The sequence below is a fragment of the Culicoides brevitarsis genome, chromosome 2 (genome assembly GCF_036172545.1).
Source record: "Culicoides brevitarsis isolate CSIRO-B50_1 chromosome 2, AGI_CSIRO_Cbre_v1, whole genome shotgun sequence".
In the NCBI taxonomy this organism is placed as follows: domain Eukaryota; kingdom Metazoa; phylum Arthropoda; class Insecta; order Diptera; family Ceratopogonidae; genus Culicoides; species Culicoides brevitarsis.
The window spans coordinates 22,543,788-22,568,913 of NC_087086.1; the positions used below are offsets into that span (position 1 = coordinate 22,543,788).

The following is a 25,126-nucleotide window of genomic DNA, read 5'->3' on the forward strand; positions in this document are numbered from 1 at the left end:
AAGATGAAACGCGAAACAGAAAACGGTTTTGCAAATCCCTTACTAGCAATTCATTATTTATTCTACAAATCCCTAAATATTGACAGAAAATCATCAAAAGATTTTTTTAAATATTTTTAAAAATGCGGACTTTAAAAATATTTCAAATATCAAAAATTTTTAAATGTCAAATGCAAATGTCAAAAAAATGGTTAAAAATTGAAACTAAAATTGAAATTTTTGTAAATATTATTTGGCTTAAAAATCTGTAAAAAAATTAACAATATGCTCAAAATATGAATTTATTAATAAAATATGCGCAAAAGACTGGAAATTGCATGAAACGGATTTCCTTATATTTGTTTTTTCCATAGGACGAGTGAAAAAAAAATGCAATTACATATTTTTGCCAAATCCCTAAGAAGCAAAATACGTTTTAATAGGATAAAGTATTTTAATATACTTTATGCTCTTTAGCATTGTTCAGACAAAAATGATGGGAAACAAAATAAATTGTTGGAAAACCCTTATAAATAAATGCGAAAGGATGTGAAAATCTTTACTTTATAAGTATCTTTATGATTACGTTGTTATACATTTTTTGATAATCTTATCCTGCATATAGGATTGTTCCAAACCAAATTTTTATACCAAATTTTTTTAGATTTGGATGGAAGTTATTTTAAAATCCGGAATTTTGATATTTTTAAGAAAGAAATGCCCCCATATGAGTTAATTTTTTTTCAGAAGAATATTTGTAGTGAAACAAAATACATTTTACTAAAATATTTATTTATAATATATATTCAACTTATAATTTACGAATCTAAATATTATGTTGCCTATTTATTCATATCTATACATATATACATATATAATATATATATGATCACAAAATATTCTTGAGTTTATTTTAACTCTAATACTTGCTTTATAAATTAAATTAGCAAAATAGCTATGCTTATATGTATTTAAATAAAAACTACAAAATATGAACCCTCTTCTTATTAAAAATCAACTTAGCCAGAAATTTTAAGAGTTTTACTTTATTTTACGAATTTCTTAATTTTATCTAATAAATTTTAAGTTAGTATGAAGTTTTTAGCAGCTGCTTACTTATTTGCCAAACTTTTACTTCCCCTGAAAAATTTTTATTTAAGAATGCAAGAATTTTAGAATGTAGAAAAAATTTTCATTACCTGTTGCTGCCCAGGAAAAGACGCTGGTCCTGATAGTGATTTGCCAATTTGTTGAGCTTGACCTTGTGTACTAATATGATGGCCTGTTGGAACTTGATTTTCTTCACTGGCTAAAGGTCCAGATGTTCCAACACTTTGCATTTGAGATTGCTGCGAATTGGGAGATTGTTGAACAGTTACAGCGACCAATGACCCACTGGTTTGAAGTCTAACAGGGCTTTGATTTGAGCGCTGTCCTGGATTTTGCAAAGCTGTTATTATGGCTTGTTGTGGACTTGCATTGGATACCTTTATTGCACCCTGTAGGAAATTTTGATGGGCTCGTAAATTACTTGTTCCAGGAGATCCTGTCACCACCTGTTTATTACCAAACATAGTTAAAGTTTACTTTTAAACTGCATTCATTGATATTTTACCTGAATTGTTTGTCGTGTACTAGATTGTGGCCCAACAGAGACTGGAATCATTCGTCCTACATTTTTTCCGAGCATTATTTGGCTTGTTTGTAGTGTTTGTCCAGGCTGTGCATGTCTGAAAACAGGCTGAATTTGTTGAACAGTAACCGTTCCCGGTATATTTTTTGCATTTTGTACAATTAATTGTGTAGGAAGCGAGGTCGTTTTGCCAACTTGAGCAATTTGTGTAACTTTTCCAGTTTTCCTTTGCTGTGTGAGTAATGTAGGTTGGTGTAATTGAATTTGCCGAACTTGTGTTGCGTTTACATTTCCAGTTTTTATTTGACCTGCCTTTACTTGTGATAATGGGATACTTGTGGCGAGGCCCGATGAAGTTTTCACCAAAGTAGCGATTTGCCCTTGTGTAGAGGTGCTAGCTTGTTGAACTTGGACACCCGACGAAAAAATTTGTGTTTGTGGCATTAACTGTGTTTTATGTTGTCCTACTACCGGACGTTTCACCATTACAGCTTGCATGTCACCTTCGGAAATTTGTCGCGTTATTTGTTTTCCAGCATTTACGGGTTTGACGAACTGAGCACGAGATTGTGACGGAGTCATTTGTACTGTTGCTACGGTTTGAACTTGGGTGCCTCCCGTAGTAACACCAGCAGATGCAATTCCTTGGACTTTTTGTGTTCCGCCTTGTACTTGAATACCACCTTGTATATTTGTAACTAGTCCACCTGGTCCAGCTACCAATGCAGTTTGACCCGTAGGTTGTCCGGTATTTGCGTGAACTACTTTAACTTGTTGTCGTATTGGTTGCCGATAAAATTGTATTTGGGAGCTTCCAGGTTTTCCAGAAGTCACAACAGTTCCTACGGGAATACTCTTTGCAACTGCAACATTCGAAACTTGTTGAGTACCACTCATTGACAGTCTCATGGCAGAAAGTTGACTCGGTGTAAGACTTGAAACGGAAACGACCGTGGGAGAAGACTGTGTACCAGGCTGTCGTTGATGTAAAACAATGTCTTGTAACCCTGAAGCTACGATTCTTTGTGTGCGCAACGATTGAGTCGTAAGTGTTGCCACAGAGGGTGAAGAAACTGAAACAACTTGCGATGATTGTGATGCAACAGATTGCATGATTTGTGCTTGAGATACAATTGTCGGGCTTTGTATACCAACGCTACCTTGTTGTATGGAAACAATTTGCGGTTGAGGAATCGGACCAGTAGTTACAGTTGAAACAGGGGACGAAAGAACAACAGATACGCTACTCGGATTTAAAATCTGATTTCCCTGACCTGTAAGTGGTTGTGTTCCACTCTGAGAACGATCAGCTATGGTAATTTGTTGCATAAGCTGTTGGCCTTGCTGTCCACTAGCAACTATCGCTTTGACTATTTGTGACGTATGAGCGGTGTTAGTCATATTTGCCGGTTGTCCTCGGCTCACCTGTATGGCACTAGTTGACATAAGTGTTGTAACTGGTGAAGTTGTATTGGCTTGTTGAACGACTAGTTGCGGTACAGGAGTCATTGGTGATTGAGTAGAAGCTTGTATAGGGGTTCCTGGCTGTACTTGAATCATTTGTGTCTGTGGTTGTGGTGAATGTACTTGGTGAGGATTCGTTTGCTGTAGCATGTTATCTGGACTCTGATGCATTGCAGCCTTTTGTTTTTCTTTAGATATCCTTTCTATGCGTTTAGCCGCAATCTCTTGCGGTTTCAAAGGTACATCATAACTGGTTATTCCAAAGTCAGCTAGAAGCTGTGCATGTTTTGGATTTTTAAATTGGGGATTGACCAAAATTTGTTTAGGCTGAGGACCTTTTTTCAAAAATGTAGCTTTTATAACATCAAATTTTTGACGAGAATATTTAGTAAAAGAAGTATTGTTGTCGGAAGAATATAATTGGGAAGTACGCATAGTTTTTGCACCTTTTAAGGGTGAGTTTTTCAAACCGCTTTTATTTTTCTTTTGTTTTTTTGGTGATTCTATGGTTTTTCCTTCTTCGCGAGGAACAATCACAGCTTCGTATCTATATCGACATTGTTTTGGTGATCTATATGTGCGAGATGATTGATTTACAATGTCTGCAACCAAATCCCAATTGGGCGTATGTCCGGGAGATATTAGAATTAAGCTCAAGGGTAGTCCTTGCAAATTCTGAATCACGCTTAAAATAGCATTATCTTCATATATACTCCATTCAGACATTCCTTCAGGTTCTGTTAATGATTTAAGTGAGATTTGTGTCTTAAGTCCTGGAACCTGAATAGAACGAAATATTCCACGATTTCGTTGTAGTTCACGTCGCATCTTTGCTAATGCAGGAGGCGGGCGATCAAACAGCGAACGTGGAGCATAAAAATGATCCTCTTTCCGCATTTTGACTGAACGGCGGCCATCACTATAGAAATTTGATTCGAGACGCAACCGTTTACAATCTTTCTTTGTATATATAGGTGGAAGCTCATGTTCTGGAATTACTTCTGTTTCATACAGAAACCCTAATGAATAATCTACATAAATATCGTTGTCATCTTGTGGTGGGGTCGGTGGACACCACATTGGCATTAGTTCTCCGGTATTAGATGAAATCCAAATCTGAAAATGAAATGTAAAAAAAAAATAATTTTATTTTGTTTATAAAATTAATATCTTAAATCTTAATATCTTAATCTTAAAGTTGAGATTTCTATTTGATAAAATATAGAAAAGGGAGTTCGACCTGTACTTACATTTTACCAAAATACAAGACTATTTATATTAAAACATTTTGGTGTCGACGAATCTTAGTGTTTTTTTCAATTCATTCCAAACGGTAGGTACAAAAAGATATATGTGTATTTTATGTCGTACATAAAATAAAATCTTTTAGTGCCTTTCAAGAAAACCTCTAAAATATCTACGAATGTTTGGAATGGCTTAGGCTGTTTTGGTGCCAAATATATATATATATATACATACATTTTCTTAACGTAGGTAATTTATGTAAAATCTGATGTACTTTTAATGGCTCAACCTTTGCCATTACCAAACAAGCGTAATGTATTTTGAATTCTATTCGGATTGGCATTTTTACATCTATACATTTAAAATGACACCAAAACATTTCTAAAATAGTTTCCAGCACAATTCCATTTAAACGTGAGATATTATAAAGGAGTATATGTAGAATGAAAAGAGAAAAGGACTAATTTTTATGACCATTTTTTTTTTAATTATAATTATTTTTTCTTTTGTAAGTTTTTTTAAATATTGACAATACTTTACTTACAGCTTAATTAAACATTCTCAAAATTAATTAGGATTTAGCTAAATCAATATAATTTCAATCAGTTTTTAATACACGAAGAGACTTTCGCAACAGAATGAATTTTTTGATCGAAAATTTAATAAGTAAGAAATATTTTCTTAAGATACTCAATAAGCATTTTGTCGTTTCTCTTTTTTAACAGAACGTTACACTTTTAGAACTCAATTTAGTTTTCATTATTACCCTTTATAATTTCGGAGTTCAAACTTATTTTCTGAGTTTTTTTTTTCATGTTTCCACATCTACCAATAGATTTGCGAGTTTCTTTATCCGAAGACTGATCTACGTGTTTTTGCAGAAGAATTTGCAAGTTTTTTAATTTAGGTGTATTTGCACGACTGCAGGTATCGGATTCACTTGAAGTTGCTCCATCTTCCATCTTCACATGTTTTATTGATATTTTATTATTACATGGAGATGCTTTCCTTACTAGTCGTCTAGTTGGTTCGGGGTTTGAATCTAGTGACCAAAGATTAATTTTTACAGTTCCACGAGATCTAGTTCGACGCATACTTTTCTCAGATTCAACTGTCGCATCCGCTTCAGACCTAATACTGTTATCCAGAGCTGCATAAGTGTTTGTCTGATTTGAATCTGAGTCTTGATCATCTGTCGTATTTATCATGACATCTAAACTGCATTCACTATCGTCACTGATGTCGTTTCTCATAAATGGACGTTCGTCTTCAGATTCACCGTCGGAAATATTATCATTATCTGTTACAGAAGAATCACGTAATGAACGTCTCTTACATGATGATATAAGATTTTTACGTCGTATGGTATTTTTTGAAAATTTTCGATTTGGTTTGAGTAGATTCTTTTTATAGTTGTTTGTAAACTTAGTCTCAGACTTTGAAGAATTTTCATTTTTGAAATATTTTGTTAGAGGAACTTTTTTTGTTACCGTAGTATTTTTTAGCATACTACTTGAATTATTACTTTTTCTTATTTTCTTATTTTTCTTTACATTACGTTCTTTCCTATTAGTTAAGTTAAAATCGGACCCCCCTTTCTTATCTACAACACTACTTTTGACACTTTTTCTGTTAAAAGTATTATTATTAATTTTTTTATTATTAACCTGATTTCTTGAATCTTCCAATGAGTACGTAAGCATTGTGTTATCTTCATTTTCTTTTTCTCTTCTCTCTTCTTCTTCACGTTGTAATTCAGCTAAACGATTAGCTTCCCATTCACGTTTTTGTTGTTCTATTTCCTTTTCTACTGCTTCTAGTTGTATAGCTGTCCAAGTTTCCTTAGTATCTTCAACGAATCGCATCGCATACTTCTCCACAGGATTAAGCTGTATACAATTTTAAAAAATTATTATTATCAGTTTATATTTATTTAAATCATATTTGGATAGATGAAGATGGAGCACATATAGGTACTTAACAGTGCTCTAAAAGGAACTTAAAAGGAATATCATATTAAGTAGTTTTTTGTTGATTTAATAATAAGATTTTAAGTTTTTCTTGTACTATGGCAAAAATTGATAGGAAAAAGCTATTATAGTTACACTGGTTCATCTATAAATTTCTTTACCTGATTAATTATGACTTGAATTTCTCTCTCTGCTTTGCTTATTTCTACATCTTTTTGGTTTGCATTATTTCCTTCTTCAGTAATTGGTATATTTTCATCGAATTCATTAAGTTCAGCAGCTTCTTCATCTCTTGCCATTTTTGCTGCTTCAACATCTTGGTCATCTTCTGCTGTAGCTAATGCAGATTCAAACATGCCAACGTTTGTTGTAGACATAACATTGGTAATGTTTTCTTCTGTATCGCTATTCTCTTTTAAATTCTTATTAAATTGATCTTTCCGTTCGCGATCACGATCGACAACATCAGCTAGTCTTGCTGATACATCTTCTGTTGTATCTACTGAGAACAGATCTTGAATTGTTGAACTTTTGAAATAAGCGGTTGTAAAGTTGCCCCCTTCAATTGCTAAGTCACCTAACAAACGTTTTTGATTTGCTTTTTTTAAGATATTTTCCTCGATGGTTTTTTCGCTTACTAGTCTATAAATGTGTACATCGCGCGTTTGGCCAATTCTATGACATCTGTCTTGAGCCTGTGCATCCATTGTGGGATTCCAATCGGAATCGTAAAATATCACAGTATCAGCTCCTGTTAAGTTTATGCCAACGCCACCAGATCGCGTAGATAAAATAAAAGCAAATATTCGTTTGTCATTATTGAATCTTTCCATGTAAACTTGGCGTTGTTCGACCCGCGTTGTTCCATCTAATCTTAAATATATGTGACCATGATAATTAAGGAATGATTCCAACACGTCAAGCATTCGTGTCATTTGCGTAAAGATAAGGACTCGATGATTACCACTTTTCAAATCACGCAACAGTTTGTTGAGGGTTTGAAGTTTGCCACAGTCATATTGAATTAAACGTGGGTCAGGGAACTGAAAGAAAAAAACATTTTTGGTAAGTTTTTGTATTCGATGAAAAACATACAGTTACTCTATATTTAAGAGCTTCGGTTAACATTGTGTCACATGGATTTTTTTTCTTTTTTTTATTTTTTTTTATTTCTTTCAAAATTGAGGAAGTCAATTTTTTGTTCTTTTTTTTATATAAAAAAAAAAGCTTTCTGAGAAAACTGAGAAATTTCATTTATTTTTTTTTATTTCAAAACGAATTTTTGCTGATCGATAATTAATTAACGAGATTTTGGAATTTGTGAAACAGTGAAATTTGCTTTATTTATATTTGTAAAAAAAACAAATTAATTTATTGAAAATAATTTTAGATACATCTAAGATAATGAAACCATTTTCGATACAAATACATATATGTGTAAGAAATTCAAGTTAATATAAATTTCAATCTTGCAATATTTGTAATATTGTAGATAAGTTGTAGATGCCATAAGATTTTGTTTTGAATAATGGAAAATCTTTCGTCGATTGATTATGTACAAATAATTATAAATCTAGTACAAACAAGATTATAAATACACGTACAAATACAAATATAAAGACAAATATTACATATTGTAGATAAGCGAACCACATATAGTATGGTAGCGTGGCCGAGCGGTCTAAGGCGCTGGTTTAAGGCACCAGTCACTTCGGTGGCGTGGGTTCGAATCCCACCGCTGCCAGTTTTTTTTTATATTTTTATTTTATTTAAAGTAAGCATATATTTGTATTAAAGAACTTATAAATAAAATCTAATAATATCTTTCATAATATAATGTAACTAATATATTTAGTATAATTGGGTCATTCCATTCTAAACGGAGACGAAATCACAAAGTATATAATTTCGAAATGGGTACTAGATGTCCATCTTTATCATGCAAAAATAAGAACTTTTTGTTCTAGCGAAATTTTTTTTACCTGTAAAATAAGCTCGAGCCGGCTTCCCGAATGATATTTTCCATACAAAATTGCCTTAAAATCATCAAAAATCTAAAATAGAGTGAAAATTTTTAAATTTTTTTCAAATTTTTTGCTTCATCCAGATTGATTGTAAGCTCGAGTAGATCATTTTTCTCCATGAAACATATGGTCGCAAACCGACAATTTCGTCGGAAAAGCCAAAAATGTTAATTTTCAAGTAAAATTTATGGAAAATTTAAATTTTCGGGAAGCCAACTCGAGCTTTTTTTACAGGTAAAAAAAAATCGCTGGAACAAAAAGTTCTTATTTTTGCATGATAAAGATGGACATCTAGTACTCAATTTGAAATTATATACTTTGTGATTTTGTCTCCGTTTAGAATGGAATGACCCAATTATATTTAAATCGATGGTTTAAGTATTGTCTACAAGTAATACAAAGATACGGAAAATGACAAAAAATTGTAAAGTAAATCTAAAAAGCAATCAGTAATAAATAAAACTTAGACTAACCTGTGTACTCATTGCAGATACAATAGGATGCAGTAACTGCATTTTTTCTCCTAGTTCACTCTTAATCACATCGTTGATAATTTTTTCCTCATTCACTTTTGATGGTTTCTGATGGGTTATATAAATATCAGGAGTGGGTGCGCAAACAGCCGGTACGAATAACACAAAATTGTTGAATAATGGTTCTAATTCTTTGGCCCGTTTCTGAACTGTTTTCAGTGACTTCGAGAGACTCCATTGTTTACCAATAAATTTTTTACAATTCACATAACTTGCGGTAATGAAGGGTGTAGATGGATTCATTGAAAAATCATCAACATTTGAGAGAGTGGTTCGCAAGTCAGAACCAAGGATTGGCTGAGCGGAACACTTACGTTTATTGAAGTTTGCTAACATTTCTAGAACGTGTTTCCGTCGTTCTTTTCGAATTTGATCTATTTTTGCAAGATAATATTCAGAGTTTGTTTGTTTAAATTTTTCTTCCTCGGGATTATCGACGAGAGGACTCGAATACGAATGGTGTTTTAATTGATCAACTAAAGCATTTGCTAATGGTTGTGTCAATTCATGTAGTTGTTTAGAATTTGAATGCTGAACACTGCGGAGTAATTGTTTTCGACGATTATGTAGTATATTAGTAGATGGTTGTTGCGTATAATTTATTGAAGATGGAGTATCAATATTCATTGGCTGTTCTCTCAGAATTTTTTGATCTGACTTTTTTACAAATTTTGCAACTAATTTTGAACCATCAATTTTCATAACAGGACTTGTACCAACTTTAACATTTTCCAGTGTTGATGTTGCGATACGCCTAGCTACTTCGTCATTCCTGATTCTAACACGCATACGCATTTCCATTCTGGGACAAATAGGTGGTGAATCAGCTGCTGCATCAATTTCTTCTATTAGTTTTCGGGGAGTTTGTGTTTTCTTTATTTTGTGCGAAACATATGCGGTAAGACACAATTCTAATTCAAGTAAAAGCAGATTCAAACTGTATAAATCAACATGACTCATTGGATTGTAGTCTAACAAATCGCACACCAATGATGGGACCCGAATAATAATTTTATCCATACGAAAAGGCGATATTGTAGGACGAGTTTCAAATAAATTTGGATGATTACAAACTTTTCGTAATTGCATCAAAATATTTATAACACTTAGTAAATTTCCAGAAGCAAGTGTTTCTTTTGTTTTTGTGCGACTCATGAAATCATCATACAAATAGCGCTGTCTTTTTGATAAACGACACATAACAATATGCTCGTACTTTTTGGGCATTTGCTTTTCCACTTCGCACTTTAAACGTCTTAACAAAAATGGCCGTAAGACTTTATGTAACCGTTTAATAATGGACTCATTGTATTCCGAATTACCCTCAATCATACCTGTCATAGGGTTTGAGAACCATTCCTTGAATTCACGATGTGATTGAAATACATGTGGCATTAAAAAATGCATAAGTGACCATAGTTCCATTAAATTATTTTGTAGTGGAGTTCCTGTTAAGAGCAGTCTTTGTTCTGTTTGGAAATTAAGAAGCAGTTGCCATCGTTGTGATTTGAAATTTTTAATATTTTGTGCCTCGTCTAAAATCAAGTATTTCCATTTTTTCCTACGAAAACTCTGGTGATCTTGTATTACTAACTTGTAACTCGTTATACACACATGAAACGCATTTGCTTTTGTCCATCCGATTCTTTTCAGCTTTCGTTCTTTTTGAGAGCCATAATAGACAAGAATTTTAAAACCTGGACACCATTTCATGAATTCCATTTCCCAATTTAACATTACAGAGGATGGAACGATGATTAAGTGCGGTCCCCAATTTCCTTTAACACACGCTAAATGAGCTAATAAAGCAATAGTTTGAATTGTTTTTCCTAAACCCATTTCATCAGCTAGAATGCCATTCAATTTTCGATCATGCATCGTTACAAGCCAATCCAAGCCGATGTGTTGATACTCACGCAACGAATGTTTGAGAAGGAATGGGATTGGTGTTACAACACTTGTAGATGAGAGTGTATTTCCCTTAGGTTGAATACTTTCTGCAATTGCTGCTGCATCATTTAAAAGCTCATCATTATCTTCCACTTTTTCATCGAAAAGAATCTTTAAATCAACGTTTTCGTTTCCACTTAAAAGAGAACTGGTGTCATCATCAGAAGTTCCCTGATCATTAACCTCTGAGTTCTTGTCTGAGTTCTTTCCTTTCTCAGATTCGAGCTCATCAGGAGTTGCTAAAAGCAAATATTTTGTAAAAAAAAAACAAAACAAAGATTATTAGTAATTAGTCTTACATTCTTCATCATCTGATACTTCCATTGGCTGTGTAGCTGTTTTATTATATTTTGCCATTAATTCTTCAATAGTTAAATCATTGTCCGCCTAAAACAAAAAAAAAAAATCAAAAGTTTAAATTTAAAAAAAATGGCCGCTCCAAATTTTTTGTAAACTTTCAAAATGTCGAAAATCCAATGGAAAAAAATAAATAAAAATTCTTCGAAAAAAATTTAATTTTTGTAGCATGAATTTTCTTCCTTAAAAATAGTTTCAAAATTTTTTGAAAGTTAGGCCGCTCCAAATTTATTTCAAACTTTTTGTCCCAAAAACTTTTTTTCAAAATTGGGGGGGGGCAAAATAAAAAAAAAATTGAATTACTTTTTCATACAAAATGACAAAATTTTAACAAATTTTGGTAAATACTTAATCTTCTAGTTGTTTATGTGGTATCTACATTGAGATATGATAATTTCAAATTGATCTCAGAGTATTTCAAGTTAAAAATTTTATCACAAAAATTTCGTAAAAAAAACTGTCGAAAAGTTTTTAAAGGAGAAAATTCTTGTTAAAATACGATTTTTAATACAAAAATTCTTAAAAATTGAAAATTTTCTTAAAAAAAAAATATAAAAAAAGACCAAAAATTTTTAATAAATTTTTGGTAATTTTTGATGAAATTTTTAACTTTTTTTTTATTTTGCCCCATTGGATTTTCGACTTTTGAAATGGGGCATGGGACAAAAAGTTCAAAAAAAAATTGGAGCGGCCTTATTTTAATGAAAATTTTTTGTTTAAATTTTTAACTTGAAATGTTCTGAAAACAATTTAAAATTAGTAAACCTTTATGTAGAAACTTTAAAAACAGTTTACATATTGATTAATGACCAAAAATTGTTGAAAATTTCTCATTTTGTATGAAAAAGTATTTCAAACCTTTTTTTGACCCACCAAATGCTTTTGTACCATGCGAAATAAATTTGTAGCAGCCTTATTTTAATTTAAAAGGTGCTCAATGTAAAAACCTGAGAACTAGAAAAATTTTTAAGGCCAAAATGGTCAAAAGTTATTTAAATTTTTATTTTAAGCCTCCTCTTTTTCAAAATATTTCGAAAATATTCTTGATTTTCATTTGGATAGATTATACTTTATAAAAAAGTCAATTTATTTACTTACTTGAAGATCTTTAATCTCTTGCTTATGATTGGTCCCTCGTTCTTTGCGTTCTTGCTCCATAATAGTATCTTCATCATCCGTTGACGGTTCATCTACTTTAAAATCTTTATCTCCATCGTCAGATTCATTTGATGAATTATCAGAAAGTTCAATTGTATGCCTATTAGCCAGATAATCTGTTGGAAGTTGTTGCAAAAAGTCTTCTAAATCCATTTCCGATTCTCTTTTTAATGCGGAAATTTCTTCATTTATTGCGCATTGATCAGTATTCTCGGCAAGAGCAATTGTCGTTTCATCATCACTTTCACTCTCATTTGGACGAAATTCATGATCTGATGCCGCAGAATGATGTGGCGATGAAATTCGACTAGATTGAAGACTATTAGCTTTGCTAGTGCTAGGATTTGGTTGATTAAGTCCCACAGCTAATTGTTTTGAGTATCGCTCTGTTTGATCTACAATAAAACTAAGTTGTTGATCCAAAGCTTTTTTCCTTTTTTCATCTAATCGCGTCTGTTGTTTAAACTCAACCAGTTTCTCTACATTCGACCAAAAAACTTTGACTTCTTTTGCAATAAATGCAGCAATTCGTTTTAATTGAGCTTCTTGGGCTTTTTCGGCCTTTTGGACAGCTATTGCTTTATCTTGGAAATGCTTTTGTACCATGCGAGCACATTTTTTTGCAGCAGCTTTTTTCCATTTACGTTCTTGTGCAAAATCTGCAGCCAACCACACCATCTCTTCAAGTAAATAATCCCAGTGTGCTTTGGGCCTTGATGGTTCCTGAACCTTTGGCAAACGTTTTTCAGACCATAAACCTTCTCGTTGTAATTCACTAATTCGCTGCATTACATAAACTTCTTGTTTAGCTTTTACAGAGAATTGATCAGTGCCATTTGCTAAATTTCGACTATTATTTATTCCACCTACATCAGTATTGCCAACCGAAGAGTTTAGTGATGGACGACATCTTTGATCCGAGTCAGGTATGATTGGTACTCCGCCTAATAATAAAAAGTAACATAGTATTAGGAAAAACTCTAAAAATAAATTTTAAAAAATCAATTTAAATCAAAAAATGTCTGGTGATCTTTTACGTTTTTATAAAATTATTTAGGCCGCTCCAAATTTTTTCTTTGTTTTTGTCCCCTGCCCCACTTTAAAAGCCGAAAATCCAATGGGGCAAAAAAAAAAGTTAAATTAAAATTTAACATGAATTTTGTTCTCTAAAATATTTTTCAAAATTTTTTGACAGTTATTTTTATGAAATTTTTTTGTTTAAATTTTTAACTTGAAATACTCTGAGATCAATTTTAAATCATCAAATCTCAATGAAAATACCACAAAAACTACTAAAATATTCAATAAGGGTCCAATAATTGGTTAATATTTTTTCATTTTGTATGAAAAAGTATTTCAAAAAAATGTTTTGGGACAAAAACATCGGAAAAAATTTGAAACGGCCTTAGTTTGGTTTTTGCAGCACTTTTCAAAATGTAAAATAATTAATTACTAATTAATCAACCAGACCGTATTTACATGCTATCTAAGTTTACACATGCAAAACCAAAGTGAAACAATGAAAACACAAAAATGAAGTTTTAACGATTTTTTCTGTGTATTTGAAAAATTCGAAAGAAAAGATTTTTAAATTTGATGTTGGATGAAAAAAAAATCAATGGTTTTCTTTTATGAAAGATGTAACTAAAAGGAGAAAGGTGCCTACCTGGCACCAGGGAAGCTTTTCCAATTTTAGGTGCAACAACAGGTGTTACATGACCAAACACCATGCCATGACGACCACCAATCGGTCGTCCCGGTATTTGACCTATTGAAAAATTTTGATCCTTATTTTACGAAGTTTTAATTTTTTGCTTGTCGGAGATCCGGTTTCCACAACAAGACCTCCTTTATGAACCAAAAGTTAAAAAAAAATGATTGCCAATATTGTTTGCGAGTGTGTGGTTTTAAAACAAAAATAAAACCTTTTCAAATAGTGTAGGATTTAAATTATTTATAAAAAAATATTTATTTATTAACAGTGTAAACAAAAAAAATTTTTCAATAAATAAATGCATTTTATGTTTATGTTGTGTGCAAGTAAAACCATAGTAAACAATTTAAATAATAAAGCAAAACATACCTTGCTGATTAAGTTGAGCAACAGCGGCTGGCAATCTAGTGGAAACTGCAACTGGAGTCGCTCCTACTCCTGGTATTTTAACTTCTGTTCCTAATGCTACATTTAAGTGAGACTTCGACGATATCTGCAAAGATAAAAAAAAAATGTAAAAAGGAGATTAGCTAAGAAATCAACCATCCTTACCGCCAATTCATCTAACGGTGATTGATCTAACCGATGCGCTCTTACAAAATTGATAAACTCTGGAGTTTGTGGCTTTTTCCGCCACGTTGGGTATTCCATCATATTCATATTAGACTGAAGAAAATAGAGTTCCGCGACATGTTCAGAATATTTTTCCTTTACTGACTTTAATCTCATATATTTGTGTTCGAGTATTCGTCGTTTGAGAGCCGCCAAATCATTACACGAGCTGATATCACTTTCTAACTTAATACGCTTGCGATCTTGCTCTAAAGTGGCATCATCTTCTTTGTTCTCCGATGTGCTCAATACTGTCGTCGTAACGGAATGAATATCATTAGTCAAAGATTGGTGTTGGGAAGTTGTTGATTCTGCTACGACGTGATTTGCAGAGTTACTATTATTTAAAGGTACTATTAGGGGTCGCTCACTGGTCAATCGGGACATTGATGGTGATGTACGAAGAGTCGATTGATAACGTAATGAGGGAGAGTTGGAAATGGATGGCAGTGAAGACGAAGACGCTTGAATTAATGGTGTGAACTGCTCTTGCTGCTGCTGATCAACAAATAGCAGTGCTTGTGAAGTTGACGGTGGCCCAGTTGCCGATATTTCTTCATTCATTATCGATGTAGTATATCATCTAGTTTATATAAAACAAATTATGAAGTTAAACTAAGTAATTTTAAAACGATGGCAAAGATGAGAAGAGCATTATATTAAATTGAAACCATCAACAATAAATAATGTATTTTACTGAAATATTATTGGCATTGTAAACAAATTTCAAAATTTAAAACTACAAAATTAATTTTTGCCGCACATTTCATCTTCGACGCCATGATTTTCAGTACATCAAAATATTGCTCTCTCATTCGCTAAGATTCATACAAAATTTTGATTGGCTGATTTTTCGTAAATGTATCCAATCAGCGTGTGTACAAGTTCGGCGTACCCACCTCAATTTTTATTTAATTTTCTGGCTCTACTGCATTTATAGGCACCTGAAAAGATGCACAAAATATCACGAAAACACTCGGGAAACTCGCGAAAATTTGAAATTTTATTTAAACTAGGTAAAAAGCTTTTTATATATTTTTTTTGTAGAGTCGATTTTTTCGCGTGCTGTCTTTGCAACTTAGACTTTGACGTTTTTGCCCTCTGGTGGACATTTCAGTTGAAGTTGGAATGTGCTGTCAGTGGTATTTTAATAATAAATAACGATTTTATTTAAATATAAATATTATATAAAAATGCATTAATTCAGATTTATTTTTGTAAATTTTTGATTTTATTCAATAAATCTTTTAAGTTTACATCACACGAAGTCCTAAGCTCTTTATTTACATTTCCCAACTTTTCAATCATCTTAACCGTTTTCAGGTCTGCCCTTTCACACTCATAGTTGTCTAGAACACCTTTCAATTCTCCAATCTCCACTTTCTCTTTTTCTATTTTTCCCTCTAGCATGCTCATTGTTGCTCCCACTTGTGACAAATAAACGTCCAAAAGCAGATTTATATGAAGAGCTTTGGTGTTTAGTCCCCAAGTTTTCAAGTTAATGACGTTGTGTTTTATGCATTCTTCAAGAATGTGCGCGGTCTCGTCGTTCAATTCAATAAATTTCGCCATAATTGTCTACTTAAACAATAAATTTGATTATATATTGAATTCTGGTATCGATTGATGTGTGATATTTTCTATCAAGAAAGGTGGTTCAAGTTGAATTTCAAAACAAATAAATATTTAAATGAATATCAAATAAAATATGTAATTCGAAAACATGTATTTATTTAAATACTTCATAGGCCTTTCCAAAGCAAGTTTAACAGTTAGGTATATCTGATTTTTTTTTTTTTAGAAAAGAAAGCTCTTTAGAATTCTTTAGTATTTTGTAAAAACTATAAAAATTTTAAATATTTACACACCTGTTTATTAAAAACTTTGAACTTATTTAAATTTTTCAAATCTTAAGTAGAGATATTCCAGTGATAACATTGGGATTTCAAAGACGTCTGGCCGACCTACTCAGAACACATTGTTAAAAATTGCACATTTCTAATTCAATAGACTTTTATTCCTACCTATCTATTTTAAAGTTCAAAAATCAATTTAAAAGAAATTTGAAAATCAAAGAACGATGGGAAAATCTAAAAAGACCAAGACTGATCAAGTTGAGGCTGTGGAGCAAAGGTTAGTTCAACTATTATAAGAAATTCGTAATGTTTCCTTTGCTTTTCTTTTCGTGAAATATTTTAGCGAAAACATTGAGATAGAAAAAAATAGTGTAAAACTTGAGAAATCAAAGGTGTTGATTGAGATCAAAGCCAAGCCAAATCAACCGTCGAGAAGTTTAGTTGAGGATGAAGGTGAAGATGAAGATAATTATATTGCACCAGCTAAATCAGCGTTTGCCTTGTTGGATATTGAGTCTGGGGCAGACGAAAGTGACGACGTGGAAGAGTCACCAAAAGTTGTTTCAAAAAAAGCCATTGGTACAAAAAAACCAATAGATGCACAAAAGGTAAACAAAAAATTAAATAAGAAGAAGGAAAAAAAAGCAACAAAGGAAGAAGATGACGATTTAGACAGAATGATTGCCGAGCTCAAACTAGAATATAATGAGCCCAATGCTATGTCAAATAAAAAAGACAAAAAGGCAAAATCCAAACAAGCTGAAGTAACAAAAGTTGAAAGTACGCTGACTAACAAATCAACAAAAGCATCTGAAAAGGAAAATGATGGTAAAGTGAAAGACGATGTAAAAAAGGAACAAGAACTTGCAGGGGATGGCAAGAAGAAAAAAGGACCGAACAAAGCAATGGTTGCTATTATGCAAGAGCGACTAAAATTAGTGAAGGAAGAAGAAGAACGACTTAAAGTGAGTACATATAACAAAGTTCAAATATTTATTCAGATAAAAAATATTTTGTTATATTCAGAAAGAAGAGGAAGAAAAACTTAGAGCAGAAGAGGAAGCTGAAAGAGTACGTGCAGAAAAGAAGCGTGTTGAAGCGGAGAAAAAAGAGAAAAAGAAATTAAAGGACAAAGAACGTAAGGAGCGACTTAAAGCCGAAGGGAAACTCTTGTCAGATAAACAAAAACGCGAAAAAGCCAGAGCTGGTATTGACACATTAACCGATACATGTTAACCGATAATGATATTACATTTCCTTATTATGATTTTAGCTGCTATGATTGAGTCTCTAAAGGCTCAAGGACTAGACTTGCCTGAAATAGGAGAAAAAAGAACTCGTCCTGGAACTCGTGTACGTCTCTCAAAATCAAAAAAGAACGATCTTCAAGAAAAATGTTTGTCTTCAGAAATATCTGAAAATAAAGACAGTAAAATAACAAATCAAACGGAACTACATCAATTAAACAAAATTCCAGTAGAAGAAACTGTCAAAGGTGAATATCGTTTAAAATCAAACTACATATATATTTAGAAACTATAAAATTATCTTAATAGATTCCTGGGATGCTGATTCAGAGTCAGAAGATGATTTCGTCAAAGTAGAAACACCCCTTATAAATGATGAAGAAAAATGTGAAGGAGAAGAACAAAGTGAAGAATCAGACGGTTCTGATTCTGATATGGAATCTAAAGAAGAAAGTGAGAGTGAAGAGGAATCTAAAGAAGATGGAAAATCTCACGCTGAAGCTGCACGGGAAAGAGCTTTGGCTAGAATAAAAGTTTGTAAATTTACAAAAATATTAAATTTATGAGTTTACTTTCGATAGATGTTATATTCAAAAGTTTTTTTTCTTTTTCTGTAGAAACGTGCTACTGAAGCGGAAAACTCGCGTTCTTTAGACAATTTGAGAGCAGCTATTGTATGTGTGCTGGGCCATGTCGACACTGGGAAAACCAAAATTTTGGATAAACTCAGGAGAACAAATGTTCAGGATGGTGAAGCAGGTGGAATAACGCAACAAATTGGAGCCACCAATGTACCTATTGAAAATATAAAAGAACAAACGAAATTTGTACATGATGTAAGTTTATTTTTTTTTTAAATTGATTTCATTGAATTGATTTTTTTATTATCTAATACAGTTTATTAAAATGGATTTTAAACTTCCCGGTCTTCTAATAATCGATACACCAGGTCACGAGTCTTTTAGCAATTTGCGAAGCAGAGGTTCATCTTTATGTGATATTGCTATTCTCGTTGTTGATATAATGCATGGTTTAGAACCACAAACAATTGAATCAATAAACTTACTTAAACAAAGGAAAACACCATTTGTAGTTGCCTTAAACAAAATTGACCGTTTGTATGACTGGGAAACGTATAATCGCAAAGATATTCGTGACATCATTAAATCTCAAGGAACGAATACACAACAAGAGTTTCAAAAACGCACTAACGATATCATAGTTCAATTTGCAGAACAAGGCTTAAATGCTTCTCTCTTTTATAACAACCCCGATCCAAAGAGTTATATATCTTTGGTACCAACTAGTGCCGTTACTGGTGAAGGAATGGGAAATTTGTTATTTTTGATATGTCAATTCTGTCAATCACAATTGCCAAAACGTTTAATGTTTAGTGAAGCCCTACAAGCTAGTGTTTTGGAAGTAAAAGCAGTTGCAGGTTTAGGAACTACAATTGATGTAATTTTGGTTAATGGTCGTCTACGAGAGGGACAAACAATGATACTGGCTGGCACCGAAGGTCCTATTCAAACCCAAATAAAAGCATTGCTAATGCCTCAGCCAATGAAAGAACTTAGAGTCAAAAATGCTTTTTTGGAACACAAAGAAGTAATGGCAGCACAAGGTGTTAAAATAGCTGCAAAAGAGTTGGAAAAAGCTATCGCTGGGCTAAATCTTCAAATTGCACAGAAACCTGATGAAGTCGAAATATATAAGTGAGTGACAATCGTATAAACAACTAAAAACCATTAATTTTCAACATTTTTTGTTTAAAGGGAAATAGTAGCTAAAGATCTTCGAAGTGTTTTGAGTAGTATCAAATTGAGTGATCGTGGGGTCTTTGTACAGGCTTCTACTCTAGGATCACTTGAGGCTTTGTTACAGTTCCTCAAAGATTCGAAAATACCGGTAAGAATAATAAAGTTCAAGTTTTATTAAGCGTAAGATAGGCTCAAAAGAATATTTTGTTTCTTTTATTATTTGAAAACAAAACAAAAAAAAAATCATGACAAAAATGTTTTCCTTACAAAATTATTTTTTTTAAATAATTATTATGGATGATTGGAAACCATATAATGTAGACACATGAATTTGAGTTACGCCATTTTAAAATATAAAAGACTACAGTCAATAGATGCTAAGTAGGCGGAATCGTTTCCGGTTTATACTTATGTCTATGTGTTATTGTATGATGGTTATTCTTATATGTGTTGTAATAAACGAACAACTGCATTGAATCTACCTATTTTTTATGCAAATATTGCCAAACGAATCTAATTAATACTACAATAATGCTTCGAAACGTATATAACGCGTATAAAAAACCAAAGTCTCAAAGTTTAAATAAGAGTTTATATCTCTTCTAATACGAATTTGAATTAGGTGTATGATAGTCGAAAATCGATTAAATCATATGAAACTCAAATGTTAAAATAAATTTTAGTAATGAAATTGAGTACTCAAACATAGCATTCCAAATTTCATACTAAGTTTATAGCTAATTTTTGGTACATTATTCCATATTCCAATAGAATAATTTCTGTACTCCATGGGTACTTCATATATATGTAAATACAACACTAAAATATAACGAGAAAAAAATTCATTCATAATTGTAAATTTTGAATTATAAATAGGTATATGTGTTGAGAGACACAATAAACGGACACATTCACAATATATTCAAACTCACACAAATTCAAATCAAATATATACAAAAGTAGTTTTTTTTTTTATTAAAAATTGAACACATATTGTTGCATGTTACAGTAAATGTGTTCCTAACTAAGTAATTTTTTTTTAATGAGAAAAAATATGTTCTTATTTGAAATTTTTGAAAATAAAAGATCTCTAAAAGGTGTAACACAATCAAGGGTGCTTTTTAAATTTAAGAAAACAAATAGTGCTTTATCAAAAAGACGGATAATTTTCGATTGAACATCAACATATGTATTAACACTACGTTAAATAATAAAAATGACATTATGATTATTCATACCTACAAAATTATACCTACAATACCTACTAAATTATAAATATTTATTTTCTTACATTACAAGATATGTATTCAATTCTTTCAAAAAACTTCACAAAACTATACACAATTAAAAAATTATTTGACTTGATGATAAGTGTTGCACATTATTAGGGACCCTAATAAGTAAAAAAAAATAATATTCAAAGTTTTCGATTTCATTGCCCTATTTAAATTTATTTTTCTAGTTTAATCCTTGGATCAATGTCATTTTTTATGGGCGAAACAAAAATTCGTCAATAATTTATTTCCCATATTATTTTTATTTCGTAAATTTTATTTTCCATTTAATTATATGAAAATGAATGTTATTGGTTTCTACGAGACATTTGAGCCGTGTGACACATCGAAACTTCATACATCAATCCTAAAAAAACTTAACAGTAATTTAGAAACATAAAATATTTTATAGATAAAAATAAAATAGTATCTTTATTTGTTTTATAAATACTTCAAATATGTTTCAGTACTCAGGTATACGAATTGGTCCAGTTGTAAAAAAGGATGTTATGAAAGCATCAATCATGCTTGAGCATGATAGTCAGTAAGTATAATCATAACGATGTTTACATAAATCCTAATATACCTATTCTTATTTAGATACGCTACGATACTAGCATTCGATGTCAAAATAGAACGTGATGCACAGGATTTAGCCGATCACTTAGGTGTAAAAATTTTTCAAGCTGATATTATTTATCACTTGTTCGATAAATTCACAGCATACAGAGAAGAACTCAAATTACGCAAAAAGAATGAGTTTAAACATATTGCTGTTTTTCCATGTAAACTTAAAGTAAGGTTGAAAGATTTCTATGTTGATTTTTGCATTTTTACATGTCGACTTTTGCATTTTCTACAGATTTTACCACAATTTATATTTAACTCCAGAGATCCAATTGTGATGGGAGTTATGGTAGAAGCTGGTATAGTCAGAGAAGGTACTCCTATTTGTGTGCCTAGTAAAGACGTAAGTAAATAAAAAATATGTAGTATATTACTACTGCATGATAATTGAGTACAATTTTTACAACCTTTATCTATAACTGTAATAAATTAATTAATATTCAATGAATATATAATTTGGAAAGTTTAGTATTTAAAAAATAATCAATATTCTTTCTTCGTCCAATAGAAAAGGAAATAAATTTCCTGTATATGACGTGATTATGTTGGTTTGAATATTGAACAAAGATAAAAAAAACAATAACGTTTGTGAATGTAAAAGTACCTTTAACTTTTGCTGCAATTCAGTTTAATAAAATCGTTCTTTCAGTTCATTGATATTGGTGTAATAACTTCGGTTGAATGTAATCATAAACAAATTGATTATGCTAGAAAAGGACAAGAGGTTTGCATAAAAATTGAATCAACTGGGGATGCTCCAAAAATGTATGGTCGACATTTTGATGAAACAGATATGCTTGTCAGTAAGGTAAATTTTATTTATAATATACCTGTAGCATTCCTCTCTAAAAAATACCGAAATCCCGGATTTTAAATTTACTTATAAAAGTCCAGATCTGATTGTCCATCCGAAAATAATAAAGTTTTGCTTTGGCGACATTTATTTTCGCCTTATTTTAATAATTTTTATCAATGGTTTAAATTTTTTAAAAACACAAAAATATCACATTTTTAGCCTTGTTGATTAAATGGTTCGTTTCCAACTATATGATTCATGGTAAAAATTGATGTACTCGAGATGACAAATAATCCTGGTGAACAAAAATTTTGAAATACTAAACTTGAACTTTTTTTTTGTTACACGGATTTTTCACATATTTTGCGATAAAACATTTTTCATAAAATTTAAAAAAAAAATAAGGAGCAAAAATTTCGCAAAAGGAAAAGTTTCTTCTCTTTTGATGGACATCACGATGAGTTTTTCATTTCTATTAATGTTTTATGGAAAAATCGGGAAAAAATCAAAACCGTGATTTTGGTATTTTTTAGAATGGAATGCACCAGCTTTTTATATTTTCATACCTTCTTATATAATTTTCTTTAGATATCCCGTCAGAGCATTGATGCATGTAAAGATTACTTCCGTGATGAACTTTTGAAATCAGATTGGGCTTTAATGGTAGAATTGAAGAAAACTTTTCAGATTTTGTAGTAATTTACACATTTGTTTTATCTATTTGCTTTTTTATAAAACTTTTCCAGGAAAACAAAATACATATTATGTTTGAATTTCAAAAGTATTTTCCTCTCCTTGACATAATACATAAAAAGGTAGGTGCATACGAATTCAATAATGTATTTTTATGTAAAATTGAAATAAGAAGTTGTAAAGTTACATACCCTTGAAATAATTAAAAAATCATAAATTTCAGATATCTTTTCTAGCATACAATTATATTTAAATACATTAAAAACAAAACATACTTTTGTGTTATTTAAAGTGTAATTATTCTATTCAGTCTACTGTGTATATTATTTAAATATTGATAATTTGAAAAATAAATACATGATGTAAATACTTCCTATCTTAAAATAAACATTCAAACAAATCGTGCATTGTGTCATGAAGAAACAAACTTTGTACGATTAAATCTATTTGCTATTACCTAATATTATAGCGGATATCCGGTAATTTTGGCGCAAAACTTGTTAATATTCATATGTAGTACTAATACTATAGTATACTCATGTACCTATGTGATTTTATAATTGTTATCTGAATTCTAATGAAAGCCAAGCATAATTTTTCATGAATGTTATGAAATACATACATGTGGTGAGGCATTGGTGTAAATTTCACAAACTGACACCAACTGATATTTCTTTATCATTATTTTTTAAAAAATTATTTAAAATAAATATTCAATTTCATATATTTTTTTTATAAACTCTTTGATTTTTTCAGTTTTTTTTTTTTTAACATTTATAGAATGTTAATACCGGATACTTGCTACACTGAAACCCTGATGATCATACGTAATTGTACAAATACAGCTTACTAACACAGATGTTCAATTGAACATACGGCATATTTTCACAAACATACACACACTCACACAAGAACTGGCATTTATGAATGAATGAATAAAGTGAGTTTCAATAAACAGGGCTTTCATATATTGCGTAAAAACATAGAATACAAAACGAATAAGCAACAAAAAGTGTGCTGATGACATTTTATAGTAGGTATGCTTTATAGAAGCGGATATGAAATTTCATTTACATTTATACGCTTTTAACTTTTTTTTTACGTATCAGAAGAACAAAATATGTTTGAATTGGATATGATAAATATTTATTTTACTAAACTATGTCTTATATTTCCGTATAAGTAAAGATTGAAAACGTTAAGGGACCAGCGAGAGAGTAACTTAGAACCATTTTTTTTATAAAGAAGAGCATATGGGTATGCTGATGTCGGCTTACGAGACCGTTGATAAACAGAGTATTTTTTTTCAAATACTCGAGTGAATGAAGTTACAAATTTCGTTTTCTTTTCAATTGAAAATTCATGAAAAAAACGTTGGTAAGCATACAATTAAAGGAAACATCATATAAAGTTATTGAAGTATTTATATGTGTTATTACCTTTATATTTCTTTAGGTTTATTTTTCTGATACAGTTTAATATTATGAATATTAGTGTACAATTTACTTCGACTACTCAAATAATCGCGCGTTGGTTTTTGAAGATAATGAATGAAATAAAACAGTCGTATAATGGTCTATATATGTAAATCGTATAAATTAAAAATAAATATAGCCAACATGGTTCTTTGGTTTTATCATTTTTTTACTTTTCAATAAACAAGAGTACTCATTTATTGTGTGTGCACTTTTCTTTTTATTGAATGAAAATATAAAAACAGGCCATTATTGGCCGGAAATAAAAGAATATCTATATTAAATACAAACGACAACTTCTGTATACTTACACACATAGGTACATTCTATATTTTTATGTATTTCTCGTATAAATCACAAAGATTAAAAGACGTAGACATGGTTATATTTTTTTGCTAATTTTTAAGAATGTTGTTTTCAACCTTTTTTAATACATGCACAATATACGATGAGCTTATAATTTATATAAATATACATATATATATACATAAACACACATATAAAACTTTACACGTATGTGTTTCTTTCAACGAACAACTACAAAATACGAATAGGCACATTACTTAAAGTTAGTAACTTTTATGAATGAAACTATTTTATAGATTTTAGTCGAGTTATATAACCAAGTGACTTTGTACTTTTATACAATTTTGTGTAAAATTATTTTTGCTCTTTGAAAACTTTGAGATGAATGAAAGTCTTCTTAGATGTAAAAATCAAAAAACTAATTAGCATGTGGTCAAATTATATTAGTTAAAC

General features: G+C 31.0%; 2 protein-coding genes and 1 non-coding gene across 4 annotated transcripts; 2 read left to right on the top strand and 1 right to left on the bottom strand.

The window, feature by feature from the left end:
* Positions 1–822: 822 nt before the first annotated feature.
* Positions 823–15,839, bottom strand: LOC134830422 (helicase domino). Of its 2 annotated transcripts, XM_063843903.1 has the most exons (12): positions 15,539–15,839; positions 15,011–15,222; positions 14,580–14,950; positions 14,397–14,520; positions 12,254–13,257; positions 11,098–11,185; positions 8,789–11,037; positions 6,453–7,334; positions 5,989–6,210; positions 1,595–4,192; positions 1,179–1,535; positions 823–1,119 (listed from the first exon to the last, which is right to left on the bottom strand). In XM_063843903.1, the coding sequence occupies exons 2-12, from the start codon at positions 15,201–15,203 to the stop codon at positions 1,111–1,113; spliced, it is 8,097 nt and encodes a 2,698-aa protein (XP_063699973.1). In that variant the 5' UTR covers positions 15,204–15,222; positions 15,539–15,839; the 3' UTR covers positions 823–1,110. The 2 variants fall into 2 exon arrangements, with proteins under 2 accessions (XP_063699973.1, XP_063699972.1); XM_063843902.1 differs by having other exon boundaries at positions 14,580–15,222.
* Trnal-aag (transfer RNA leucine (anticodon AAG)) lies at positions 7,954–8,035 on the top strand. Its single transcript has one exon. It is a non-coding gene; the product is annotated as a tRNA-Leu (tRNA).
* A 738-nt stretch (positions 15,840–16,577) lies between the features above and the next one.
* On the top strand, positions 16,578–22,974 carry LOC134830423 (eukaryotic translation initiation factor 5B). The gene is made up of 13 exons (XM_063843904.1): positions 16,578–16,772; positions 16,839–17,460; positions 17,522–17,702; positions 17,769–17,990; positions 18,052–18,275; positions 18,360–18,578; positions 18,640–19,457; positions 19,518–19,650; positions 21,244–21,320; positions 21,377–21,572; positions 21,639–21,746; positions 22,053–22,211; positions 22,788–22,974. Exons 1-13 carry the CDS (start codon positions 16,720–16,722, stop codon positions 22,893–22,895), a joined length of 3,120 nt encoding a protein of 1,039 aa, XP_063699974.1. The 5' UTR covers positions 16,578–16,719; the 3' UTR covers positions 22,896–22,974.
* The last annotated feature ends 2,152 nt before the right edge of the window (positions 22,975–25,126 follow it).